The sequence below is a fragment of the Mandrillus leucophaeus genome, unplaced genomic scaffold, assembly GCF_000951045.1.
Source record: "Mandrillus leucophaeus isolate KB7577 unplaced genomic scaffold, Mleu.le_1.0 Scaffold104, whole genome shotgun sequence".
Lineage (NCBI taxonomy): Eukaryota > Metazoa > Chordata > Mammalia > Primates > Cercopithecidae > Mandrillus > Mandrillus leucophaeus.
This window is the reverse complement of record NW_012098543.1, coordinates 1,920,255-1,933,578: the sequence shown is the minus strand read 5'-3', so window position 1 is coordinate 1,933,578 and position 13,324 is coordinate 1,920,255. Positions and strand designations below refer to the sequence as shown.

General features: G+C 42.0%; 1 protein-coding gene across 10 annotated transcripts in view; it reads right to left on the bottom strand.

The window, feature by feature from the left end:
• Nucleotides 1-7,688: 7,688 nt before the first annotated feature.
• LOC105539572 (zinc finger protein 28) overlaps nucleotides 7,689-13,324 on the bottom strand; it is a 31,870-nt gene continuing 26,234 nt past the window's right edge. For all 10 annotated transcript variants that reach the window (XM_011979920.1, XM_011979950.1, XM_011979933.1 and 7 more), the window contains one exon: nucleotides 7,689-11,150. In XM_011979920.1, the coding sequence (XP_011835310.1) occupies nucleotides 9,136-11,133 (1,998 nt within the window). In that variant the 5' untranslated portion in view covers nucleotides 11,134-11,150 and the 3' untranslated portion in view covers nucleotides 7,689-9,135. The remainder of the gene's footprint in view (nucleotides 11,151-13,324) is intronic.

The window sequence follows — 13,324 nt, the reverse complement described above, 5'->3', positions numbered from 1 at the left end:
AGTAAAGAAGCTCTGCAGCATGTGCCTGTAGTCCCAGCTACTAGGAAGGCTGAGGCAGGGGAATTGCTTGAACCCAGGAGGTGGAGGTTGCAGTGAGCCAAGATCATGCCATTGCACTCTAGCCTCAGCAACAAGAGCAAAACTCAGTCTCAAACCAAAATGAAACAAAAAAAAAGAAAAATTTGCCTGGTGAGGTGGCGCACACCTATAATCCCAGATACTCAAGTGGGTAAGGCAGGAGAATTATTTGATCACAGGATGCAGAGGTTGCAGTGAGCCGAGATCATACCACTGAACTCCAGCCTGGATGACAGCAAGACTCGGTCTCAAAAAAAAATTCTACCAAAACTTATTTCAGTTTTTTATTTTTAAATAAAAAACAGGCTGCGTGTGGTGGCTTATGCCTGTAATCCCATCAGTTTGAGAGGCTGACACAGGTGTATCTTGAGCTTAGGAGTTCAAAACCAGCCTGGACAATGTGGCAATATCCGGCATCTAGAAAAAACACAAATATCTGGTCATGCTAAGTGGCTCATGCCTGTAATCCCAGCACTTTGTAAGGCTAAGGGGGGCAGAATGTTTGAGATCATGAGTTCGAGACCAGCCTGGCAAACATGGAGAAACACCATCTCTACTAAAAATACAAAAATTAGCCTAGTGTGGTGATGCATGCCTGTAATTCCAGATACTCGGGAGGCTGAGGCAGGAGAATGGCTTGGCCTTGGGAGGCAGAGATTGCAGTGAGCCAGGATCGTTCCTCTGCATTCCAGTCAGGGTGACAAAGAGAGCGTAATAATAATATTAATATTAATAATACAAACATTAAGCGGGCCTGCTTGGGTGTGCCTGTGGTCCCAGCTACTCCAGAGGCTGAGGTGGGAAAATCACTTGAGCCCAGGAGGTTGCAGCTGCAGTGAGCTGTGATCCGGCCACTGCACTCCAGCCTGGGCAACAATGAGAATGACTCAAAAAAAAAAAAAAAATTAAAACTACAAAATAAAAAACAACTAATGAAATGAGAGGAACTAGAAAAAAAGAAACTTATTTTAAAAAAGAGGACAAATGTACTTTTAATATTCCTTTTATGCACGTTCGTTGTAGTAAGAGACTCAGTCGCATCTTACCCTACTTCACTCCCCCACTCCCCACCCCATCCATGTAAAGGGAAGAGGAGGATCCACAACTAATGAGTCAAGTCACTGTTCTCTGGCTGAAGAGGGGTTACAAAGGGAAGCTCGCCTCTGCCGCCATAATTATAAAATGCACCACACTTAGACACAGGAGCTTTGCAACTCTCATTCTCACCTGTATAATTTAAATGAATATTAAATTTGTTATCTTCTAAACAGAGAAAGCAACATGTTATCATTTCATCATCACATTCTGTACATAGCTCCTTCTCTGTACATAGCTCTTTCATTCTGTACATAGCTCTTTCATTCTGTACATAGCTCTTTCATTCTGTACATAGCTCTTTCTCACCTTCTCTGAAATTAGAATTAGCCTGGCATGATGGCACATGTCTGTCTGTCATTCTACCTCCTTGGCAGGCTAATGTGAAGATCACTTGAGCCCACGAATCTGAGGCTACTGTAAACTAGAATTGTTCCACTGCACTCCATACTGGGCCCAGAGTGACATTGGTCTCTTAAAAAAGAAAGTTTGGAGTCAGAGACATATTGACTCACTAGTGTAGCTTCAAATGCATTACAAAATCAGACACAAAATATATACCTTAGTTTGCCTCATTTTCCAGAATTTACCAGAAACCAAGGTACATTAACGTATGACTTTCATATATAGATTCTCTGATCTGGTCCAAAAAGAGTTAAACATGCATCCAGATGTGGCCCCCAAACAATCCCTGCTGCCCAACATCACTGACACCACGGGACCCACACCCCATCTCCATCCATGTCTGGTGTGAGCCCTTCCCAGGACCATGCCCAAGGGAGCCTCTTCCTAACCTCATTCACTAGGTTATAGGAGATGGAATTTAAGTGAAGATGACAAGGACTGAGAAAAGGCATGGGTGAGCGCCAGCAAACGTGTGAGGAGGATGCTTCAGACTCACAGAAGACTGGCTACCACAATACCTGGCATTTCAGAAAGGAAAGTGACAGCAGAATCCACCGAGGAATATCACTCACCTGAGCAAGAGCCATCCCTGGATCCTTTTCTTTCCTCTTCTTGGTGGCTTCCTCATGTAACATGAGTCTTTGGAAATCCTGTATGTGAAAAAACATCAGAGATTTAATGTTTAGAAATCACTCCCTCCTTTCCTGTGACAAAACACACACACAGGGGAGATCTCACCCTGGAGACGGACGGTCCTCTGCTGCCCACTGCACCAGAGATCATGCAGAGATAAGAACGTGCCACGGGACGATCTACAAGGGTAACCTTGACCCGTTTTCAGATCTTGCTCCCCTCCTGGAAAAGTCCACACACATGCTGCAGCAGGAGAGAGACCTTCAGGGCACAGATCTGGCCCTAACCAAACCCCACACAGAGCACAGTCCCCTCACCTCCCTGTGGATCACAGGCTGATCTCAGCTCTCAACATGGAGGAAACTGCCTTGACGTTCAATGCTGGACACCGATGAGAATCACCTGTGTCATTGTAGGTATTGTTGAGGGTGGGTCCCATACTGTGAAAATAGCAATCTCTGATAAAACAGCATAAAAGATGTATTTGCAAAATGCCTGAGAACCCCAATGTAAAGTCAGGGTTGAGCTCCACTCAGAGGGCGCCAGCCCAGCACAGCCCCACCTTCTGGCTCTGCTCTCTGCTTAGAGACTTGTCCTCACCAGGATCCAGTGAACAGCGAGGGAGCAAAAAGAATCACATAGAACAGGCAACATGGACCAGAGGTGGGGGTGAAGGTGGAGCTGTCATGACAAATGGGGGGCTGTGGGAGAACATAAAGTTCTCCATAGTAAAAGTGATGTCAGAACAAAGACTTGGGGAAGAAACTCTGCTTGTCACTCGCAGCTCAGTGGCCACAGAGTACTAGGCAGAGGGACAGCACAGTTGAAGGCCCTGAGATGGGAGAAACCTCAGTCCCAGAAAAAGGAAAGAGGCCTGCATGGCTGGAGCAGAGAAAGCGAGAGGGACGCATGCAGGAGGTGAGGTCAGAGGGGTCCTGGGAGCCCAGATCCACAGGGATGAGGTCTCCAAACATTTTTCCCCCACACCGCAAAAGAAGGTTGGAATTGATGTATTTTCTCACTCCTTTTATGTATACATGCAACTTTCTCTTTACAGTATAAATGACAACACTTACAAATAATATAATTTATCCCCCATACTTAAAATACATGCTGTCAAGTTTGGCTAAGTCCCCGGAAGTACACAGTCACCCTCATCTGAGATCTGTAGGACTGTAAGGGAATGTGTTTGGGAGTTTAGGAAGTCACTTATGGTCACGTGAATGTGGAGATGCCAGTTTGATGTCCCAGCAGAGAGCTGAGGAGACAACAGGACACAGGATTGTAGAGCTCAGGGAAGAAACCTGCAGGGGACATGGAGCCGTGTAGGTGGGTTAAAGCTGTGAGATGAGATTAGGAAAAGCAGTAGGTGTGGACAGAGACAAGAATAGGTTCAAGATGATTTGAGTCTAATCCTGTTTTTTCCATTCTGGTATTTGTGTTTTTTACATTTTGGGAGGACAGGAATCCATTTAAAATTCAAATTACACCTGAGCATTACCCTCTCCTACAGGAAAAGCCACACACTATTTGGCGAAGTATTTCAGGGGTCAGTGTCACTCTGACTGAGCTTTTCTGGTCTTATTCCCCACCTGTACATTACAGGTTGTGTCAGCTGTTCCGAGCAGGAGACACTTCACCAAGGTATCCTGAGAAGCTCTGAGTTGAGTCAGGAGGTGTGGCTGATTCCCATGTGATGGCTGGAAGTGCCAATAGGCTGTGTTGGTTTTCCTTCTCTAGAAAATTCCACAATGGGCCGGGCATGGTGGCTAACCCTGTAATCGTAGCATTTTGGGAGGCTGGAGTGGGTAGACCATTGAGCCCAGGAGTTTGAAACCAACCTGGGAGACTTGGTAAAACCCCGTCGCTACCAAAAGTACAGAAAATTGGCCTGGTGTGGTGGTGTGCATCTGTGGTCTCAGTTATCTGGGAGGCTGACTAAGGTGGATCACTGGGCCTGGGAGGTGGAGGGTGCAGTGAGCCAAGATCGTGTCCCTGCACTCAAGTATGGGTGACAGAGTGACATTCTTGTCTCAAAAAGAAGGAAAACATTTCAGTACCATTTTATATACCTGAGCAAATGAAGTGTCTCTTTCAATGTCTAAGGTTCTGATGGCATGAATCCTAAACATGTAATTATTTTCCCAGAAAAATGATTGTGAAACGTTCAAAATAAATACAATTGTGAACACATAGCCATAAGTGTTTAAAACACTGAAAAAGAAGCAGCGGTAAAAGGAGATCTGAGCAAATGTTTTCTTCATGAACACATGGGCTCCAGTGGAACAAGGTTCCAGGTCAATCCAGCCCATCCTTCAACATCTGCAAATATTATGGACCAGAGGAACATGAGGGGAACGATGACTTAGAAGCTCACAGCTCACCATTTAATCAGATGACATAAAGAAATAAAATGGAATCATGGCCACTTGAACTAAATTTTGATGTTAGCATAAAGAAAAAAGTTCCGTGATATCTTTATCAAGTACACATTGAAACAAACTAATCATTTATCAGGTACCAGAAAATGTTTCCAATATATGATACAGACTAGAAAGCACGCAGTCCTCAATGTAACCTGAACACAATACATTTCAGAGAAAAACCATTAATAATGGTTAAAAAAAAATCTAATAAAATGTGTGGTCAAAGAACAAATTTTTCAACACATATCATAGTTGGAAAACAATGATGTGACCCCTTATGATTCTACCAAAGCTTATTTGAGAAGCAGTTTTATTTTATTTATTTTATTTTATTTTATTTTATTTTGAGACAGAGTTTAGCTCTGTTGCCCAGCTGGAGTGCAGGTGCACGATCTCGACTCATTGCAACGTCCGCCTCCTGGATTGAAGCGATTCTCATGTCTCAGCCCCCCGAGTAGCTAAGATTACAGGTGGCCACCACCATGCCCAGCTAATTGTTGTAACCTTTTTTTTTTTTTTTTTTTTTTGGGACGGAGTCTGGCTCTGTCGCCCAGGCTGGAGTGCAGTGGCCGGATCTCAGCTCACTGCAAGCTCCGCCTCCCGGGTTTACGCCATTCTCCTGCCTCAGCCTCCCGAGTAGCTGGGACTACAGGCGCCCGCCACCTCGCCTGGCTAGTTTTTTGTATTTTTTAGTAGAGACGGGGTTTCACTGTGTTAGCCAGGATGGTCTCGATCTCCTGACCTCGTGATCCGCCCGTCTCGGCCTCCCAAAGTGCTGGGATTACAGGCTTGAGCCACTGCGCCCGGCCAATTGTTGTATTCTTAGTAGGGATGGGGATTCAGCATGTTATCCAGGCTGGTCTCAAACTCCTGACTATTCTTTCTGCTGTTAGCTGTCAGTCCTCTTCATCGCAGCACAAACAAGATTTATTTTTGTCTGTAAAACTGATATGAATGGTCTACCTGCCACTCCATGCATCACTTTCAACATTGTCTTGTCTCAACTTAAAATGAGTTATCCAAACTAATGATTTATTTTGGGCATCATCCCCATAACCTTTTCACAAAACATCAATGATTTAATTGTCCCTCTACCCAAACTTCAGCATATTCATTTCTTGAGACACTATCTCACTCTGTCACCCCAGCTGGAGTGCAGTGGCATGATCATGGCTCCCTGCAGCCTCTACCTCCTGGGCTCAAGCCACCCTCCCACTACAAACTCCAGAGAAGCTGAACCAGCAGGCATGTGCCACCATGCTCAGCTACTTTTTGTATTTTTTGTGAAGAAGGGGTTTCACCATTCTGTCCAGGCTGGTCTTGAATACCAGGGCTCATGTGACCTACCTGTCTTGATCTCTGAAAGTGCTGGGATTACAGGCCTGAGCCACTGCATCTGGTCTCATTGTAAATTCAACGTTTCTTCTTCTTTCAATTTTAGCAGAATTTACATTGCTTTGATGGAGTCTCTTTTCAAACTCATCTTACCCTTCTGAGTGCCTCAAACTAGACCCTGTTTACACATAACAAATTTGTACCATTTTATTTTGGTGCAAAAAAATGTGACGTCATGCACAATTTTCTCATAACATGTATTTTTCATGAACTTCTTGAAGACCCCTTGTACTAGCAAACTGTATTCAAGACGATATAAAATGGATTGTAGATATTCAAGTGCCACTTATTTCTGAGATGTAAGGATGGTTCAACATATTCAAGCAATTCAATGTGATATTCCACTTGAACAGAATGAAAGATGGAAACCACATCATCTCAATACTTGGAGAAAAAGCATTTCACAAAATTCAACGTCCAGTCATCATGGAAATCCTAAGCAAAATAGATAAAGAAGGAAATTTACCTCAACAATACAAAGACAATCCATGAAATGACCACAGTGGAAATAACCAATCAGGGAAAATGGAATGCTTTTCCTGTAGGATCTCACGTGATGCAAGAATGCTCCACCCCTTCTATTCAATCAATACTGGCTGTCCTAGCCAGAGCAATGAAATAGCAAAAGAAATCAAACTCATCCAAATCAGAAAGAAAGAAGTAAAATCCTATTTGTTTGTAGACAGCATGATCTTCTGTGAAGAAAATCACAGAGTCAACCAAAGTACAACTGGAACACATTCAGTGTATTTGCAGAATAGAATAACAGCACCAAAAATTAGTTTAATTTTCATACATTAACAATAAATAATTTTAAAAGAAAATTAAAACCACTTCCATTTGCTAAAGAGCTTAAAGTAAGAAACATTTAGGAATAAACATAAAGGTGAGAAGCTTGTACCTTGAAATCTACAAACATTGATCAAAATGATTAAAAACATGTATAAATACATACACAACCCATATTGATTGGAAAAATTAGTATTGCTCAATGATTACATAACCAAATGTGATTTAGATTCAATACAATACCCATAGAAATTCATAAAACTTTTTGTTAAAAAAACAAAAAACAGGCCAGTCACGGTGGCTCACACTCATAATCTCGGCACTTTGGGAGGTGGAGGCAGGTGGATCATAAGGTCAAAAAATCAAGATTGGCCGGGCGCGGTGGCTCAAGCCTGTAATCCCAGCACTCTGGGAGGCCGAGACGGGCGGATCACGAGGTCAGGAGATCGAGACCATCCTGGCTAACACGGTGAAACCCTGTCTCTACTAAAAATACAAAAAACTAGCCGGGCGAGGTGGCGGGCGCCTGTAGTCCCAGCTACTCGGGAGGCGTGAACCCGGGAGGCGGAGCTTGCAGTGAGCCGAGATCACGCCACTGCACTCCAGCCTGGGAGCACAGCGAGACTCCGTAAAAAAAAAAAAAAAAAAAAAAAAAATCAAGATCATCCAGGCGAACACGGTGAAACCCAGTCTCTACTAAAAACACAAAGAATTACCCAGGCATGGTGGCACGCACCTGTAGTCCCGGTTACTTGGAGACTGAGGCAGGAGAATCACTTGAACCTGGGAGGCGGAGGTTGCAGTGAGCCGAGATCATGCCACTGCACTCCAACCTGGGTGACACAGCAAGACTCCATCTCAAAAAAAAAAAAAAAGAAATGAAAATACAGGCCAGGAAAAGTGGCTCCCATCTGTTGGCCAGGCTGTTCTCAAACTTTTAACCTCCAGTGACCTACCTGTCTTGGCCTCTCAAAATGCTGGCATTACAGGCATGAGCCACAGCACCCAGCCCAATCCTCTTAACATAAACAGTTTAATGTCAACTCATGCTTGAACTCAATGTTAAGCCAACTCAAACTCAGGTCAATGCTTGTTTGACTGTAATGTCAATTAACGCTTGATGGTTTGCTATACTCATCACATTTGAAATAACTGTCTCCAAAATGAATTTTCCGATGTTCTGTAAGGAGCGACCTCAGACTGAAGACCTCACCACACTGATGACATTTGTAAGATTTCTGTCCAGTACGGATTTCCTGATGCCAATTGAGATGTGAACGTGAAGTAAAGGCTTTGCCACAATCATCACACGTGTGAGGTTTCTCTCCTGTATGAATTCTCCTATGTTTTGCATAGGATGAAACTTGACTGAGGACCTTGCCACAATCATGACATTTATAAGGTTTCTCTCCAGCATGAGTTTGACAAAGAACTGCAAGATATGAACGATGTCTGAAAAATTTGCCACATTTATTACACTTGTAAGATCTCTCTTCATTATGCATTCTCCAATGATTTGTAATGATTGTAGCATTACTGAAAACTTTGTGACAATCATTACATTAGTTAACTTTCTGTATACTATGGATTGCTTGATGGTGAATAAGTGGTGACTGCCCACTAAAGACTTTGCCACGCTCATTGCACTTGTAAGGTTTCTCTCCAGTGTTAATTCTGGTATGTTTTGCCAGGTGTGAATCACTCCCAAAAGCCTTGTTACAAACCTTACATTAGTATGGTTTTTCTCCAGTATGAATTATCCTTTCAAGCTGTGATTTGTGACTGAAAACTTTGTCACAGTCTTCACATTTTTAAGATTTCTCTGCAGTATGAAGTCTATGATGACTTGCAAGGTGTGATTGTTGATTTAAAACCATGCCACATTCATTCCACTTGTAAGGTTTCTCTCCAGTATGAATTGTCTTTTGAATTACAAGGTGTGAATTTTGACCAAAGGTGTTGCCACATTCATTACACTTCTAAGGTTTCTCTCCAGTGTGAATTCTAGGATGTTTTGCCAGGTATGAATTATATGTGAAAATCTTGTCACAAACCTTACATCTGTATGGTTTCTCTTCAGTATGAATTTTCTTATGCGTTTCAAGGTTTCATTTGCGACTGAAAACTTTGTCACATTCTTCCCATCTGTAAAGTTCTCTCCAGTATGAAGTCTACGATGATGTGCAAGGGTTGCTTTTTGATTAAAAACCTTGCCACATTCATTACACTTGTAAGGTTTCCCTCCAGTACGAATGGCTTTATGACCTACAAGGGTTGAATTGTGATGGAAGGTGTTGCCACTCTCATTACACTTTTAAGGTTTCTCTCCACTATGAAGTCTACGATGGTATACAAGGTTTGACATCTGACTGAAAGCCTTGCCGCACTCATTACACTTGTAAGGTTTCTCTCCAGTATGAACTCTCTGATGCTGTGCAAGGTGTGCTTGTTGATTAAAAACTTTGCCACATTCATTACACTTGTAAGGTTTCTCTCCACTATGAAGTCTATGATGGTATACAAGGGATGACATCTGACTGAAGGTCTTGCTACACTCATTACACTTGTAAGGTTTCTCTCCAGTATGAAGCCTACGATGGATTATAAGGGATGATGTCTGACGGAAGGTTTTGCCACACTCATTACACTTGTAAGGTTTCTCTCCAGTGTGAACTCTCTGATGTTGTGCCAGGTGTGAATCCCTCCGGAAAGCCTTGTCACAATCCTTACATTTGTATGGTTTCTCTCCAGTATGAATCCTCCTATGTCTTTCCAGGTGTGATTTGCGACTGAAAACTTTCTCACATTCTTCACATTTGTAAGGTTTCTCTGCAGTATGAAGTTTATGATGACATGCAAGGTTTGCTTTTGTACTAAAAACCTTGCCACATTCATTACATGTGTAAGGTTTCTCTCCAGTATGAACTCTCTGATGTTCTGTAATGCATGAATCACTCCGGAAAGCCTTGTCACAAACCTTACATTTGTATGGTTTCTCTCCAGTATGAATCCTCCTATGTCTTTCAAGGTGTGATTTGCACCTGAAAACTTTGTCACAGTCTTCACATTTATACGGTTTCTCTGCACTATGAAGTCTAAGATGCCGTGCAAGAGTTGATTGTTGATTAAAAACCTTGCCACATTCATTACACTTGTAAGGTTTCTCTCCAGTGTGAATTATACTATGTTTTCCCAGGTATGAATTATATGCGAAAGCCTTGTCACAAACTTTACATTTGTATGGTTTCTCTCCAGTATGAATCCTCTTATGTCTTTCAAGGTGTGATTTGCGGCTGAAAACTTTGTCACATTCTTCACATTCAAAAGGTTTCTCTCCAGTATGAAGTCTACGATGGCGTGAAAGGGTTGATAGTCGATTAAAAACCTTGCCACATTCATCACACTTGTAAGGTTTCTCTCCTGTGTGAATTATAGTATGTTTTGCCAGGTATGAATTACACGTGAAAGCTTTGTCACAAACCTTACATTTGTATGTTTTCTCTCCAGTATAAATTATCTCCCCTGCTTCAAGATGTGATTTGCGACTGAAAACTTTGTCACATTCTTCACATTTATAAGGTTTATCACCTGTATGAAGTGCCTTGTTAATGAAGAGGGATGAATTGTGACCAAAGGTCTTACCACACTCATTACACTTGTAAGGTTTCTCACCAATGTGACATCTACGATGGCATGCAAGGTATCGCTTCTGATTAAAGACCTTCCCACATATATCACATTTACATTGTTTCCCTTCTAAGTGGATTATCTGATGTTTTTTTAAAAGTGAGCTACAATTAAAGGATTTGCCACTCTCTATATAATGGAAAGATTTTTCTCTCATGTGTACTTCCCATTTTTGTGTGAGTAATGAAGAATGGAGGGAATTATTTCCATACTTATTAGAAATACGGGTTTTGGGCCTAAAAGGAATTCTTTGGGATGTTGAAACTGAGGAAGCATCGTTGACAGATTTCACAACTTGATTATCAATTTTCCCTTCAAGCTGAAATATGTGCAGTTCAGGCAGATGTGAATGGAAGCTTGATCCAAGCTGATCTTTAATAGACTTGTTTCCAGCATGCCTTTGATCATGTCGGTCTGTACTACCAGTCAACTCTTTGATTTCTGTCATGGGTGCTGCATGACCATTTGTTTCATCTTCTTTCCACTGCAACTCGAAGCCATGAATGTCTTTCTCAATTTTCTGGAAGCAAAACTCTCCAGTGTGATGACTTGCTTGTCTTTGCAATGTCCCAATGAGGATGACTTCTGTATTGCCTTGCCCTGTTGATGACAACGTCTTCAACATGCATTTGGAAGAGATATCTACAAAATTTAAACACCAATAGGTTTCCAATTAAGTACAGATGGTATATAATACTGAAATGTGTAAAAATGACATGAAAAACAATACTTATTTTAAACTTCCCAAACATGATCTTCAATGCTGATGAACACAAAAGCAGTAAGATACTTTAATAAATAAAGGGCAATTACATGTACTTCAAATCATTTCTACAGAAGCCTATTCCCAATATCACGACAAGACACTGACAGGGCACAAACATGTGTGAGTCTAAAGAAAGGAGTGTTTTTCCACTGTGACCCTAAAGTGTATCAGTTTGCAAAAAAACACATCACTGTCACATCAAAATATAAAAATATATATTCTTCATATTTACAGCATATTTAGTGTATACAAATAAATGCTAAAGAATCACACAATATACCATATTGGTAAATAATCCACAACATGCTGTTGTAAGGAGAACCAAAATCAATAGAAATTCTGTATTGTCAAACAATCATAGCACTGACAAGATAACAAAAGATTACAAAAATTAGCCAGGTATGGCGGCCTGCACCTGTACTCCTAGCTATTCCAAAGGCTGTGTCACAAGAATTGCGTTAAGCCAAAAGGCAAAGGTTTCAGTGAGCCAATATTACACCACTACACTCCAGCCCAGGTGACAAAATGAGCCTCCATCTCAACAAAAAAAAAAAAAAAGAAAAAGAAAAAGAAAAAAGGCAGGGTGTGGTGGCTCGTGCCTATAATCCCAGTACTTCCAGAGGCCGAGGTAGGCAGATCATCTCAGGTCAGGAGTTTGACCATCCCGGCCAACATGGAGAAACCCTGTCTGTACTAAAAATACAAAAACTAGCCAAGCGTGGTCGCAGGCGCCTGTAATTCCAGCTACTTGGGAGGCTAAGGCAGGATAATCATTTCAACTCAGGAGCCAAAGATTGTGGTGAGTTGAGATCACACCACTGCACTCCACCCTGGGTGACAGAGTGAGATTCCATCTCAAAAAAAAGAAAATGTTAATGCGGTATTTTTCTGAATAACTGTTACAAAATTACCTATATCCATGTGGAACAGGCATGCTGGGACTTTTTTTCAATTTTATATATTTTTATTTTTTTCAGATAGAGTCTCGCTCTGTCACCCAGGGTGGAGTGCAATGGCATGATCTTGGCTTCATGCAACCTCCGCGCTGGGGTTCATATGAGTCTCTTGCCTTAGGTCCTGAGCACCTGGGATTACAGGCACGTGCCACCATGCTCAGCTAATTTTTGCATTTTTTAGTAGAGATGGGGTTTCACTATGTTGGCTAGGCTGGTCTCAAACTGCTGACCTCAGGTGATCCATATGTCTCGCCCTCCCAAAGACATGGGATTACAGGCTGAGCCACTGCAACCTGTGGCACTTTGTGACATTAATGGGGGGAGTGTGTCAGTTATATTGCATACCACATACCGAAAACTCACATGTAAAGTCATAAAAATCAATTAATCAAATACTGCAATCCATGATAAAACAAGCCAGAAAATAATAAGTAGATTTATACAGGTTGAAGAATTCTAAACAATTCCCTCTTAAGAAAAGAGCCAAAACTTGTACTTACCATAAGCATACAACATAAGACCTGAAATACATGTTAAGGTCACTACCTTCTGATATATGAGGTCAAGAAAATACACAGCATTATAAGGAATGAGAATTGACTAACAGCCGGGTGCAGTGTCACAGGCCTGTGATCCCAGCACTTTGGCAGGCTGAGGCAGGTGAATCGTGAGGTCAGGAGTTCAAGACCAGCCTGGACAACATGGTGAAACCCCATCTCTATTAAAAATACAAAAAAATTAGCTGGTCGTCATGGAGGGAGCCTGTAATCCCAGGTACTTGGTAGTCTAGAGGCAGAAAACCTTTGAACCTGGGAGGCGGAGGTTGCAGTGAACCGGGATCGTGCCACTGCACTCCAGCCTGGGTGACAGGATGAGACTGTCTCAAAAAAATCAAACAAGATAAATAGCTACTTCTCAAATAAGCTTCGGTAGATTTGGTATTCTCTAATAGGATGTTCCTGCAGATGCAGACCTTGAGAGGACTGAGTCATGGGTGTTGATTACTCGTGAATAGGACCAGTGCATTTATAAAGAGACATTAAAGAGCTCATTGCCTGTTCCTCTTTCCACCCTATTAGGACACAGCAGGAAGA